The sequence below is a fragment of the Oryctolagus cuniculus genome, chromosome 13 (assembly GCF_051225735.1).
Source record: "Oryctolagus cuniculus isolate XC-2025 breed Fujian yellow rabbit chromosome 13, ASM5122573v1, whole genome shotgun sequence".
Lineage (NCBI taxonomy): Eukaryota > Metazoa > Chordata > Mammalia > Lagomorpha > Leporidae > Oryctolagus > Oryctolagus cuniculus.
This window is the reverse complement of record NC_142879.1, coordinates 61,352,447-61,367,171: the sequence shown is the minus strand read 5'-3', so window position 1 is coordinate 61,367,171 and position 14,725 is coordinate 61,352,447. Positions and strand designations below refer to the sequence as shown.

The window sequence follows — 14,725 nt, the reverse complement described above, 5'->3', positions numbered from 1 at the left end:
GCACACATGGATATGTACATATATTCAGAAATGCTTAGTCTGTCTGGGGAAGAGTGGTCTATGACCTCTACTCAGATCAAGAGCCCAGAAGTTAAGAAATAGTGTTGTGGTTGCTTTCAAACACAGTTTGGTCAGATGTGTATTTAGAATCATGGAAGGAAGGTATAAAGCTAAACTCAAGAGAACATTTACTTTTGGATAAGAATTTATTAACTTACTTTTTTTTTTTTTTTTGGTGGGGGGTGTCTTCTATGCGCATCTAGGTGGCTGTAAATGGAAAACACATTCTCCTCTATGCCCACAGGATAAGTCTGGAGAAAATAGACACTCTGGGCATTTATGGCAAAGTGAATATTCACTCAATTGGTTTTAGCTTCAGCTCGGTGAGTGCCCTTCCATAATTTGGGGTATATGCTTTTAATTTGAGAGGTAGAGAGACAGAGAGATAAAGAAAGTGAGCTCTACTCTGCTGTTTGACTCTCCAAATGCCTATCATGGCTAGGTCTGGGACAAAGCCTAGATCCAGGAATTCAACCCAAGTCTCCCACATGGCAGCAGGAACCCAATCACTTGAGCCGTCACCGCTACCTCCCAGGGTCTTTATTTGCAGGAAGCTGGAGTCAGGAGCAGAGCTGAGTATTGCACTCAGGTACCCTGATATGGGACATAGGTGTCTTAACTGTTAGGCCAAATGCCTATCCCTAGGGTGTTTTTTTTTTTTTTTTTTTTGGGTGGGTGGGTGGGGTGATAGTTTCTGACAAACTGGGAGAAATTAAATTAACATCTACTGAGATAAGAATAATATAAATACTTCCTTTATTAGAGTAGTAGTTTCTTGGAGGTGATTTTTTGCGAGTAGTAGAATGTTACTATTGACCAGGGCTTTATGATTTCAGATCTACTATGGTTCTAGCAAAACAAGCACTCTTTTTAGTTAGCTGGGGCATTTCCTTTACATGAAGTATTTTTTGTAAGATCCCTTATTGGAAGTGAAATATCTGAGTCAAAGGATATTTACATTGTAAGTTTTGATAGATATTTTTGCCTTACCTTCCAAAAAGATGAAAAGAATTGGCATTCTCAACACCTGTGCCTGTCTGCACACATTCTTGTTGACATCAGATAGTACTCTCTTTAATGTTCACCCAATTGACAGGCGTGTTAAGAGCATTTTTGGAGCACAATTTTCAAGCATGTTTTCATATTTACTACCTTTAATAATTTTTTGATATGTTGAACAGGTCATATTTAGAAAAGATGTTCTGATGGATGTTAAAAATGATCTTTTCTTCAGGTTTTACAAAGTACCCAAGCATCCACTGTGGAGCTGACAGCGATAAGTAGAGAAAATGTAAATATTAAATCTTTTAACCACCTGTATGGAAGTGTTCTTTTAGTTGCAATGTAAATCAGGTGGCAGAAAGGCTGTTTTTTTTAATATTATGATTTCATTTTACTTAAAATTTTAAAAAACTTACTTACTTGAAAGGCAGAGAGATAGAGAACTCCCATCTGCTGGTCCATTCCCCAAATGTCCACAACAGCCAGGGATGGGCCAGACTAAAGTCAGGAACTAGGAACTCAATCCAGGTCTCACATGTGGGTGTCAGGGTCCCAGCTACTTGAGCTGTCATTTGCTGCTCCTTTGGGCACTTTAGCAGGAAGACAGAATCAAGAGCACAGCCAAGACTCCAGTCCTGGAACTCTGATATGGTATATGGGCATCCCAAGCGACACCTTAACTGCTAGGCCAGCTGCCCCCTAAAATTAGGATTTTAGTACGAAGCTAGGATGGAAGTAATTGAGAATTGTAGTATATACTTCTTATTTGGGTAGGCACTCAAGTGTTGGCTGATGCTTAGCCTCTCAGTTTGTGTGACAGTTACCCACCGTTCCTATGGAACATGAAGTGTGTCTGACTCTAAACCATCAAGTAGGGCAGTCATGAGATATTTACAAATATCATACACCAGCCAAGTGCATTAGAAAATAAACTTCCATATGCATCTTCTCTCCCTTTGGGAACAAGTGCAGTTCAAAAATTGCATCTGTGCTACTATTAATGGAGAAGTAAGGTCTTCCAATCTCAGCATATTCATACCTCACCAACAAAGAGTATAATCTCAGCATTTTGGGGGTACTTGGAAAGAACAAGTTAAATGTGTTTGAAGCTCACATGCAGTCCTGTGAAAAATTACTCACTCATAGTGGAGGATAAAGGACTCAGATCAATAGGGCTCTTAGAGTTCATTCCCAGCCTGAGTTGCCCTTTCCACCTCCATAGCACAGTCAGGAATCACTGTGTGTCACACCAGCAGAGAGTGGGCCTGAATGGCCCAGACCCTGGCCAGGCTCAGCTCATCACAACCAACAAGATCAGACTGCTCACATTATAAAATGTATGTCTTGTCTTTCCAGTGTTCTCATTTCTTGATTCTCCTCCCATAGGTGCAGAAGTCTGGCACGCCACAGTTTGTAAGTAGTTTTCTCTGAGTTCTTACCTGGGAACATTTTATAAAATTGCCTAGAAAATGAATAGTTGAACCTTGAAAGACAGCTTCATTCACTGCATTCCTTATTGTAGAACTGTTTCCCTACAGCCTAGTAATAGAGAAGGAGACATTTCTAAAGTCGTACCCAGAACTGCCTACACCAAGAGCAAAGATTCGACTGTCAATCACACTTTGACTTGCACCAAAATACTACCTACCAGCTATTTGTCAAAGGTTTGAAGAGCCACAGATTTTCTTAATTCTTCAGAAAAACTAAGTTTTAGGTAGCTGTTAAGTATAAACCCTACCCCCAAGTAGAAGCCCAAAGCAGCCACGCTGCATTTGTATGCTGTCCCTGGACAGACATGAGGGTCACTGGGTATATGTCTCTGGGCCATGGGCCTGTAGCTCCTCCACTCCTCCCAGCGTGGCTGCCCCCTACCCCTTCAGACCCCTTCAGGAACATGGAGCACTGCATCAGAGCCCAAGTGCAGGTGGCTCTCCCAGAATGAGTGTCACTTGGACAGAGTACATCAGGTCGCACTGTGTGTCCGTTCGTTTCCTCATTGAGAGCTTGCACTGACAGGCACAGCACTACCACAAGGGATCCACCTGGGACCAAAGCAAGTTTGGTCTGTCCCCTCACGGGGTTCCAGGCTCCTAAACGTTCCCTGGTGCCCTCTGGACAGTTTGCCCGTGAGATTTTCCCTGCAGCCTTCCTTGTTCTGACTGCGACTTCTTTTTAGAGCCTGCCATTTGTTGCGAGGTTGAATTCTTCCATGGGCCCCGGGCGAACTGTCGTCATCAAAGGAGAAGTGAACACAGGTGCCAAAGGGTTGGTATCATCAACGTTACCGGTAGCAGTGCCAGTGCTTTCCACGTGTGCCTGTTACCGCCTGATAGCCCCTAACCTCCTGTGAGATAGAAGTCTAGCGTCAGATCCTCATTAGAAAGGCGAGACTGTTAAAGCAGGAAGACGTTCAACTGCTAACAACTACGTGGTGCAGAACCCGGGACTAAAGTCCCGGGTTCTGACCTGCGCCTTTTCTAGCCACGCATGAGGATAGCATGTTTGTCCACAAGGCCCGCCCTTGCCTTGTGAGCTCTGGGGCAGCCTCATAAATCAGGCAGCTTTTCAGGGCAGCTCTTTTCATGTGACTTACAACATTTCTGCTTTAAGAACCTTTGCCAGAGATGTCCGGGCTTCTGAAAGCTTGACTTCAGAGCTGTTTCCCAGAAAGCTGCGTGCTTTCAAGAAGAGAGCACCTGGAAATGATTAAAAGAGAGTACCTGCCAGAAAGGGTCCAATTCCTGCAGTCCGAAATAACCATTTAGTTTGGTAGCACAAAAACCTTCGATTTCTGCCCAAGCAGATCTCTGCCTCAACACTGATTTGAAGGTTGTTTTGTATTTTTATTTTCCAAGTAACATGGAATGCTGTCTCAGGAGTTGAGAATCTCACCTATATCCATATGCGTATGTGTTTCATATGTTTGTAACAGTAGCTCAAGTCTGATGATGAAAATTGCAGGAACAGACTATTCACACATTTGTGGTTAAAATTTGTTTTCCCTCCCTCTTAAAAGCTTTAATGTTGACCTGATAGCAGGAAAATCGAAGGATATTGCTCTACACTTGAACCCACGCCTGAATATGAAAGCATTTGTAAGAAATTCTTTTCTTCAAGAGTCCTGGGGAGAAGAAGAGAGAAATATTACTTGTTTCCCATTTAGTCCTGGGATGTACTTTGAGGTAAGATGATATTTTTTGGAAATGGGCCAGGAAAAAGAATCTTGGGAGCAGAGATAGGATAAATGGCCCATTTAAATCAAATCCCAACTCAGGCGGATACTGTGGGCTGCTGTTGCTTTTGTTTCTTTCCTTGGAGGCTGTAATTTGAATGCTCACTTTTATAACATAGGCTGTTGGTATCAATGGCAAAATCAGTAGAGTATCACATTATTTGCATTGGAATTATTTGACATTTGATATATTGAAAATGAGTTATCCCTATATTAAGAATCTGTTTTTATTTTTATTTTTTGAGAGACAGGGTCAGACAGAGCTCTCATCACTGTCTATTGGTTTATTCCCCAAATGCTGGAATGGACCAGAACTGGCTGGGGCTGGACCAGAAACTCAGTCTGGGTCTCCCATGTGGGTGGCAGGGACCCAAGCACTTGAGCCATCACCATCTGCTTCCCAGAGTGTGCACTAGCAGGAAGCTAGAATTAGGAGCGGAATTGGTTCTCAAACCCAGGCACTACTGTGCAGTAAGCATTCCAACTGGCAGCCGACCTCTGGGGGGACTCCTGTCCCAGTGTAATAGGAATCTTGACAGGAACTTTCTCGGGACTGGAGTAACGTGTGTAATCACATGTGGACATGAGGACGTGGGGACCCTAGAAGTGCTTGCTTGTACTATCATCTCCCATCTTGGCTGGCTACAGTTCAGAAGTCAATCCTGTTAAAAACCAGGTACTTCACAAAATTCATGGAAAATAGAATGAAACGTTTAGTTTGATGCTGAAAAATTTTGAAATCCATCTATATGAGGGATCCTCAAAAAGTTCATGGAAAATGCATAGTATGGAAAAACTATTCATGAATTTCAAAAATTTTTGCACCAAAATAAAACTCAAAAATAATTTAATTTTTCCATGAACTTTTTGGAGTGCCCTTGTGTTGATTCAAGGAAAAGTACATTAGACTCCTGGAACTAAAAGGCCTGTAGTCCAGAGACCCTAGTTACGTGCATGTTCTAACGCCTGCCTTGCCCCTTGTGTGTTTCTGGGTCTTTGAACAGAGAAGAGTCTCCTTGATTTGTGGGTGGGGGTGGGTGGCTAGGCCCTTCACTAGCTTTGGTGACACACTGCTGCCCATGCTCACTCAGGCCACTCATTCGGTTCATGCTTGTTCGTTTCACATGCCCTGGACTGCTGAAGTTCTGAAGGACTCACCGGAGTTATTAAAAGCATGAACACAAAGGCTGACAAGAAGATCGCGATTTGACGGCAATATTTCCTAATAACTTTGGGCTTAATGCAGTGCCCCGGCAAATGAAGTGTAGATAGATGTGGGCCAGTCATGGAAGGTTCCCTGTATCTGGTAGATAATGGTTTGGAGTTCAGAAGGCTGAGAAGGATGTGGAAGGCTAATGGTAAAATTGGGTTTTCCAGACTTAGGGCATGAGCTGAAGAAGTCACTGGAGGTAGGAAGTCAGGGCAGGAGTCAGGACAAAACGGGTAACTAACTTGGAGTTCCCTTAGGGAGATAGAGGTAAGTCCTCAAGAAGGATGTTGAGCCTTGGAGGACCCCGTGGCATAGTGGGTTAAGCTGCCACTGTAATGCCAGCATTGCATGTGGGTGGTGGGTTCGTGTCCTGGCTGCTCCACTTGTGATCCAGCTCCCTGCTAATGGCCTGGGAAAGCAGCAGAGGATGGCCTGTGTACTGGGCCCCTGCCACCCATGCAGGAGACTGAAGAAGCTTCTGGCTTCTGCCTAGCCCAGCACTGGCTGTTGCAGCCATCTGGGGAGTGAACCAGTGGATGGAAGACCTCTCTCTGTCCCTCTCTCTCTAACTTCAACTTCCTTTTTTAAAATTTTTTATTTTTATTTTTGACAGAGTGGACAGTGAGAGAGAGAGACAGAGAGAAAGGTCTTCCTTTTTGCCGTTGGTTCACCCTCCAATGGCCGGCGGCTGGCGTGCTGTGGCCAGCACATTGTGCTGATCCGAAGCCAGGAGCCAGGTGCTTCTCCTGGTTTCCCGTGCGGGTGCAGGGCCCAAGCACTTGGGCCATCCTCCACTGCACTCCCGGGCCATAACAGAGGGCTGGCCTGGAAGAGGGGCAACCAGAACAGAATCCGGCGCCCCCACCAGGACTAGAACCCGGTGTGCCGGTGCCGCAAGGCGGAGGATTAGCCTAGTGAGCCGCAGCGCCGGGAGGTAACTTCAACTTTCAAAATAAATAATTAAATCTTAAAAAAGGTCTTAAAACAAGTTATATAACTTAGCTGGGCTCCAAGTTGGGATCTACTATATTAAATTAAAAAAAAATAATAAATTCAGGTAGTGCTGAAAAATATTAAGATAAAAATTAAAATATTTCTCATGTTATAATTCAAATAATGCCATTAAAATTATTTGAATAGGTGAGCCACATTCCATTTTTGTGTGGCTATAGAATTAAAAGGATGTCTGGCTAAAGGGACAAATAGATGGATAGATGAATCTTTCATAGGTACATATCTCAGACTCACAGCCATCTTCATTTGTTCATTTCCTACCTCAGGAACAGTGATTCTCATGTCAGTCACTGTTTAATAGTGATAGTCTCCTAACTGCTTCATAATTTATTTTAATTTACTTAATTTATTATTATTATTTTTTTACTTATTAGAGAGAGAGTATACCATCAGAGCTTCTATCTGCTGGTGTATTCCCCTAATGACCGCAATGCCCAGGGCAGGAGCCAGTAGCTCAATGCAGGTCTCCTATGTGTGTGGTAGGAGCCCAGTTACTTGAACCTTTACCACTTCCTCCAACGAACCACATTAGCAGGAGGCCAGAGCTGGAATCAAACCTAGGTACTCTGATGTGGAACACAGGCATCTTAACCATTAAGTGAAATTCCTATTTCTGCATATTTGTTAATGTGCTTCATTAGGACTACCTCGGGGTGGGTGCTGTGGTGAAGTAGGTTAAGCCACCACTTGGGATGTCTGTATCCCATACTAGAGTGCTGTTTTAAGTCCTAGCTCTGCTGCTTCTGACCCAGCTTCTTCCTAGTGCTTCCAGGGGAGGCAGCAAATGACCGCTAAAGTGCTTGGGCCCCTAATACCCACAAAGGAGACCTGGATGGAGTTCCTGACTCCTGGCTTCAGCCTGGCCCAGCCCTGGCTGTTGCAGGTATTTGGGGAGTGAACCAGTGGATGGCAGATAATCTCTTTCTTTCAAGTGGTTGAATGAAAAACGATTTAAAAAATCCCCACTATGCAAAAATTTCATTTAAAAAAAATTTTATTTACTTTAAGACAGTTACAGAGAGAAGTAGAGTCAGAGAGAGAGGTCTTCCATCTGCTGGTTCACTCCCTAAATGACCACAGTGGCCAGAACTGAGCTGATTTGAAGCCAGGAGCCAGGAGCTTCTTCCTGGTCTCCCATGCGGGTGCAGGGGCCCAAGAACTTGGGCCATTTTCTACTGCTTTCCCAGGCCATAGCAGAGAGCTGGATTGGAAGAGGAGCAGCTAGGACTCAAACCAGTGTCCATATGGTTGCCGGCGCTGCAGGTTGGGGCTTCAACCTGCTGTACCACACTGCCAGCCCCCAATAATTTCATTTTAAACAATCTTCTTGCTGTTTCAAATTCACTTACTAGTTCCATCTATAGTGTTTTTGTTTGTTTGTTTTAAAGATTTATTTATTTACTTGAAAGTCAGAGTTACACAGATAGAGAAGGAGAGGGGGAGACAGAGGTCCTCCATCCACTGGTCCACTCCCCAGGTGGCCACAATGGCCAGAGCTGAGCTGATCCGAAGCCAGGAGCCAGGAGCTTCTTCCAGGTCTCCCACGCAGGTGCAGGGGCCCAAGGACTTGGGCCATCTTCTGCTGCTTTCCCAGGTGCACTAACAGGGAGCTGGATTGGAAGTGGAGCAGCTGGGACTCGAACTGGTGCCCATATGGGATGCCGGCACTGCAGGCAGCAGCTTTACCCACTACGCCACAGCGCTGGCCCCTCTATAGTGTTTTTTTTTTTTAAAGTCATTCAGTATTTTAATGTCTTCTGTGACCTCTTTTTTATTAAAATCAAATTTACATTCTTACCATCTGTTTTGTAACATTAGAGGGGAGTGAGGGATTCTGTTGCTTTTTCTCTTATGCTGGGAGTCTTTTGCATGTGCCCTTTTTTATATTTTTTATTTGAGAGGGAGAGCGTGAAACAGAGGGGGAGGAAGGTAAGCAGAGGCAGGGCAGAGAGAGAAGAGGAGGGAGAGAAAATACTTCCATCTGCTGGTTCACTCCTCCAATGCCCTCCATGGCTAGGGCTGGGCTGGGGCCAAAGTTGAGCACGGGGAACTCAATCTGCTGGCTCCCAGGTCTTCATTAACAGGAAGCTGGAGCAGCCCCCCCCCCCCCCCCCCCGGGTCGTAGCTCTGCTGCTTCTGATGCTGCAGCGCACTCCTACTCCCTGATTTCCTCCAGCTTTCTCCACTTGTTTGGAATTCACCTTGTGCACTGGCTTGACACACTATAGTAACTACTTGATGGCCACTCCATCTGTTGGGTGCGTTTTTCTTCTGAGCTGTGTAGCATGAGGCTGTGTATCTTGTGTCGAGGTTTCCCGTTCCTCCTGATTTCCCCTGGCAGCCATTTCCAGTATTCCTATCAAAAGAATGGACTCCGTTTGCTTCTATACAGATCCGTGCCCCTTTCTGGCTGCTGGGCATGGGGCTGGGTTTGCGGCAATGCTGGGCTGCTCCTCCCTGCTCGCTCTGAAGCCTTCTTGGGGGGCAAGGAGCACGTGGAAGCACATGGTACAGGGCCACCAAACTGGTCTTTTCAGTGTGGATTGAAAGTAATGGTAGTCAGGGAGCAGGCTGGTGTTGGGAGCAGAAATAAGAAGTGTGAAGAGGATGGCAAAGAGTAGTTAGTAGGCTTCACGTTTTTTCATTGTTTTGAGTTTTTGGCACATAACTAGACAGCTAACACTGAAGATGAGTGTGAACCAAGTTGCCAGAAGGCTAATTACTCCAGGAACTGATCGCACACGTGGCTTTGAAGAGTTGTGAACAAAGTCTGAGGCTGGAATCTGCTGATCTGGGATGGAATAGGGATTAACAAGCAGCTATACAGTCCCTAGGCAAGAGCCTTAAGCTTCTGGAATTTCTTAATTGTCTGCTTGGTCCAGGGTCCTTCTCTGAGGCAGGAAACAGGATCCACGTCTCTTGGATCTTGACCTGCTAGTTGGAATCAGCAACTCTGTGAGCAAGAGCCAGTTGATGAGCAGTTTTCCTATTTTATATTAGAGTTCCCTAGCACAAGTGACAAGGGGCAAGTGTACATTTCCCTGGGAGTAGGGGACAGGATGAGGCTGGGGAAGGCAGCAAGGGCGTCAGCCTGGTGCACCGTGCAAGGTTTCCAGCAGGCAGAAGGTGCCACTAGCAGGTAGCCTCTAATGAGATGAGGCTCTTGGTCATCACAGAAGGGGGGTTCCACAGCAAAGCTAAGAGAATTCTACATATAAAGCACACCAAATGGTTTACTTCTTGGCACTGTGCAATTAACAACAAACATTTTAAAGTAAGGGAAGCCACTAATGGTATGTTTCCTTTCTTTCAGATGATAATTTATTGTGATGTTAGAGAATTCAAGGTTGCAATAAATGGGGTACACAGCCTGGAATACAAACACAGATTTAAGGAGCTTAGCAGTATCGACACGCTGGAAATTGATGGAGACATCCACTTACTGGAAGTAAGGAGCTGGTAGCCAACTTGACTGTTTTAAAAAAAAAAACCAAAATACAAAATGGCTTATGTGATAATGGCCTTATCAAAGCGCATCTCACTGTCACTATATGGTTTATATTGTTAAACTGAGCTTGCACAGTATTAAGTCTTAGGTGTTCTCAGTCCTTGCCAAGCAGTGTGGCTGCGTCTAGCACTGAATGAAAAATTTGGGGCAACAGAACTTAAAGCTAGGAGGCCACTTATCCCCCATCTGCCTCAGCACCTTCTTTTAAAAAATGCATTCAGCAAATATTTATTAAGTGCCTAGAATTAATATAGTAGCTAGCATGTACTGAATACCTACTTGTTTCTATCAGCACTGTGCCAGGGACTGGGATCCATACATAGTGCACAAAACCAGTGTATTCCCTGGTCTCAAGCTTTACTCAGCCGTCTGTCACTGTGCACTGTTGCTGCAGGCGATGCATAATCACACTGGGTCCTTCGGGGCTGTTATATAGCTAGTAAGTTAAATAAATTCACTAGTGTATACAGAAGATCAGTCCTTCCCCCATGACCACCTTCATACCCAGTGTTCTACCACAGTCCACAACTGAGAGGCTTGATGTTCACTTACCAATGGCAAATAATTTTCGTTCAGCATAATAAACATCTCTAGCTCTAGCTGTAAGCTTTCCCAGATCTGAACTCAGCACAAAAACCAAGGCAAACACACACACACACAAACCAAAAAAGCAACTGGTACTGACAATAACTTGATGTCAAGCTCAATGCAGCAGATTTCTGTATGCTGAACTCTGAGTGTAAGGCCTGCATGTACTCCTATAGGAAGTTTAAGGCTTACGTCAGATGAATTCAATTTGTAGAGTATTTTTGGTAATGAAGAAATGTTGATTAAACTTATGAATTTATAAAATAGGCACTATCAGAAAGTACAATAGACCAACTGAGAGAACAGTAAAGTAGAACATAAAAATCTGTTTAGCCTGTGTGCAAACCAATACATGCCTCTGCTCTTCTACAGATTAGTCCAGCATCATTAGTAACCGAGATCAAAACATTGTTCTGCTTTAAGTGATTGAACTCAAACCTGTAACAGCAAGTTAAAGTGTAGCATTTCTGTAATTTCTCTATTATTTGAAGTGAGCTGGCACGAGTTCTATGTAAAATCCTTACAGGTCAGATCTTGTTTGAGATTTTGAAGTGAGGGGGGAAAAGGAGCTAAATCAGTCTTTAGTTTTATATAAAACTGCTGGGAAGAATTCTGCCAGGATTAGGAATATTTTTGTAACAAATTTTGGGTAAATGTTTTTTATAACCATATCTTGAAAAGAATACAATCAGTATAATTATTATTTTTTAAAAGGACTCAGTGTAGAAATGTCTAGCCCTCACTCCTTTTCCCAGTTTTACATGTTAATTCTCATTACGTAGGGTCTTTCCAACCTCAAAAAGACACTGGGTAGAGGGCATGCAGGGTACCGTGCAGGAGGCCCTACAATCCCCTGGGGTTATTTTTTTTCATAAAGAACATCAGAATGCATGACCGAGATGCTGAAGATTATAAGGGAACTTCAAAGAGTTCATAGAAAATGGAATTAAAAGATAAACTTATTTTGGTGAAAACATTTTTTAAGTCTACGCATGTGAGGCACTTAAGAGAAAATAAAACCCTACTATTTACTTGAAAGGCAGAGTAATAGAAAAAGAAGAGGAGACAGAGAAAGAAATATTCCATCCACTGGGTCACCCTTCAAATGGGTGCAATAGCTGAGACTCAGCCAGGCCAGAGCCAGGAGCTTAGAACTCCATCCAGGTCTCCCAGGTACCTGGGCATCCTCTGGGTCAGGGCTCCAGGTACTTGAGCTATCTTCTGCTGCTTTCCCAGGTGGATTAGCAGGGAGCTTCCTAGATTGGAAGCAGAGCAGCGTGGACTTGAACTGGAGGTCCGATATGAGATGCTAGCATCACGGGTAGAAGCTGAATCTGTGTCACAGTTGGCCCCTCCTGCAAGTCTTACAAAGTTTGTTTTCATCTTTGTTTTAAATAAAGTTACAAGACTGATTCTTTGATAGATTAAATGTTAAAGGTTTTTCTTAAAAAACTCTTTGTTAATATTTATTAATGTTATTGAGATATTTCTTAAGGAGAAACAGGCATTTCTAGCAAGCTCTATCTCTAAACTTCAATTCTGCATTAGATTTCTATGTTATATTAGATCAAAGGCTCTCCAAACTCAGTGTGAACATTCTGTAGGTTAGTTCTTACATGCCTTAAAAAAATCAAGGCAGATAAAATTTTTTGAAGATTTATTTATTTGAAAGAGTTAGAGAAGGAGAGGCAGAGAGCACTTCCGTCCTCTGGTTCACACCCCACTTGGCTGTGATGGCCAGAGCTGTGCTGATCTGAAGCCAGGACCAGGGGCTTCTTCCAGGTCTCCCACAAGGGTGCAGGGACCTAAGAGTTTGGGCCATCTTCCACTGCTTTCCCAGGCTACAGCAGAGCTGGATCAGAAGTGGAGCAGCGTGGCAGGTCTTGAACCAGTGCTCATATGGGATGCTGGCACTGCATGTGGCGGCTTTACCCACTACGCCACAGCACCCAACCTGCAGACTGAATTTTGAGCCCTCCCTTTCCAGCTTTTCCATGACATAGTAGTAGACAATAGAGATCTTCAAAGCATTAGGAAAAAAAGCTACTGAAACCACCTCAAACAATTAACCACCTATGGAAACATGAACCCTCTAAATCCTGGAGGGGCACCCTCATGCCACCTAGTGTTTTGGGGCCCTTTCTGTTTGACCACCAAGTATGGGTTCCTTCATTAGCAGTCATATTAACCCCCTCCCCCAAGATGAAAGGATAAAGGAGGCAAACATAACCCTGAGTAAAAATGCATCCCAGAACTCTCTCTGTGGCACACATACAAATTAAGGCCTAAAGTGTCACTTTCCTTAGATGAAGAGTAAAACTTGAAGCCGAGAGTTAATCTGAATGAAATCTCTGACATGGACCCCGTGTACATATGACACTGCTATAAAGAAGAGTTACAGTTTTATACTCAAAGTGTCAGCTTGGGGCACTAAATCAAACATATTAATTACATCAGTCAGGAAAGACTAATAAAAGTTGAGACACACAAAGCAAGTTGTATGAAAATATTATGTTATTTACTCTTTAACTCCATACCCCTGGCATGGAGGTTCTGTGGAACACGAATCAGGTGGGAATTTTGTAAAGAAGTCATTAAATATTTATTAAGTAGTCCAGGCAGGTGTTAAGGCACCAAAAGTAACATGGCACCAAACACCCCAAAATAAAAATATGAAAAATAAGTCCAAACTCCAAACAGAGTGAGAAATATCAAAACTTTTAGAAGTAGCTCTGGAGTGGCTCTCCCAGAATGACTTCGAGCTGCTGAATAGTCTTTTGGCACTGATGTTCTACTTCTTCACATTCATCTAAAACAAACAAAAAATAATCAAAATTAAAATCTGCATCAGGCAGTCACCCTGCCTCAGTTGCCACTCGCCTCTCCGTGTCTTCCGTTCTCTGCTCAGTCAGTCAGGAGGTGAATGGAAGCGCAGCGCCATGAGATGCCGCCTCTGCCTTCCAGCTTCCTTCCTCCACTCCCTCCTTGTAGCAGGCTGACACTTGGAAGCCAAGTAAGATAGAGCTCCCCAAACGGGAGACAAACCAAATTCAAAAGCCCTCCCATGCTGCCTCCTGAGTAGTTCACACAAGCTCCTCTCTAGCTAGAGCAGTGTATCATTAGTGACAAAGTGCTGATCTACCTGCCCCCACAATTTTAGGGCCATGTGGTATAATGCTGAACATGTGAAGATGAAACGATAGATGTAAAGCACTGAGTACTGAATAAAGAGTGGATATCCTATCGCCTCCTAGTGGCCCTAGGCATTTTGATGAACATATCTGGGCACTAAACTATTCAATCACATAAACATGAAGCTTTAAAGACAGCAGTCTGCATGATCATTCAAACAAATATAAAGAAAGTGAAGATCATACCATGAACAGTCATAAATTATCACAGGGTCATCTCCTGTTTGATCTACCACACTCAAAACAGGAAGGAGCCTGCTCCCAGGTGAGACTAAGAAGGGCAGGCGACTACCCCTGACGTGCTCATCACATGATCCAAAAGGACATTATCACTGGGCACATTTCACGGAACTGATTATTGTCTAATAGCTTGGGAATTACCTTCCATCAATTCTGCTAAGAAAGGAATGGATTCAGGCAGCAGGACAATATAATTTTCCTTTAGTTTTTCAGCCAGTGCTAACACAGTAATCAAAGCTGCAAATCGAACCTGAAAGGGAAATAAAATAGTAAAGAATACAAAAGTAGTTCTATGTACTTACTGCTATAATTATGATCTTAAGACCTCTACTGACTTGAGATGTTCTTTTTATACTAAATGCTATTTCATGTATGTTTATTTTGCTCCATTATGTCCATTCAACTTTCACCTCAGAATACCAGTTCGTGGAACCATTGGGGATCTTTTGTAACATGTGCAGCCTTAAAAATCTGTTTTTCAAACTGTTCCAGGACTTGATCATTTTAATATGTATGTCTTTCTATATTTCCTTTAAGAAAACAATAAAAAGCTACATGCAAACTCAAATGTGTCATCAATTTAACTGCCCTGGCTGTATCTGCCAGGACTCCACTTACAGTTGCTGAGTTACCACGGGAGTCGTGTGAATGGTCAGGGAACCCTCTTTGGTTAGGCCCTC

General features: G+C 43.5%; 2 protein-coding genes across 6 annotated transcripts in view; one reads left to right on the top strand and one right to left on the bottom strand.

Moving 5' to 3' along the window:
• The window catches only part of LGALS8 (galectin 8), a 29,778-nt gene extending 15,165 nt beyond the window's left edge, over positions 1–14,613 (top strand). Inside the window, exons 5-11 of one of the 4 annotated variants that reach the window (XM_017347710.4) lie at positions 264–383; positions 1,295–1,351; positions 2,449–2,475; positions 2,601–2,726; positions 3,239–3,327; positions 4,079–4,244; positions 9,832–14,613. In XM_017347710.4, the coding sequence (XP_017203199.3) occupies positions 264–383; positions 1,295–1,351; positions 2,449–2,475; positions 2,601–2,726; positions 3,239–3,327; positions 4,079–4,244; positions 9,832–9,981 (735 nt within the window). In that variant the 3' untranslated portion in view covers positions 9,982–14,613. Of the gene's footprint in view, positions 1–263; positions 384–1,294; positions 1,352–2,448; positions 2,476–2,600; positions 2,857–3,238; positions 3,328–4,078; positions 4,245–9,831 lie in introns of those variants that run through there. The other 3 variants (XM_017347711.4, XM_070055576.2, XM_089311644.1) reach the window with 3 other exon arrangements.
• Positions 13,111–14,725, bottom strand: part of HEATR1 (HEAT repeat containing 1) — a 57,054-nt gene continuing 55,439 nt past the window's right edge. For both annotated transcript variants that reach the window (XR_016219033.1, XM_002717318.6), the window contains 2 exons: positions 14,187–14,295; positions 13,111–13,423 (listed from right to left, as the gene is read on the bottom strand). Coding sequence is in view for 1 of the 2 variants with exons in the window: in XM_002717318.6 (XP_002717364.3) it covers positions 13,335–13,423; positions 14,187–14,295 (198 nt within the window). In the remaining variant the exon portion in view is untranslated. The remainder of the gene's footprint in view (positions 13,424–14,186; positions 14,296–14,725) is intronic.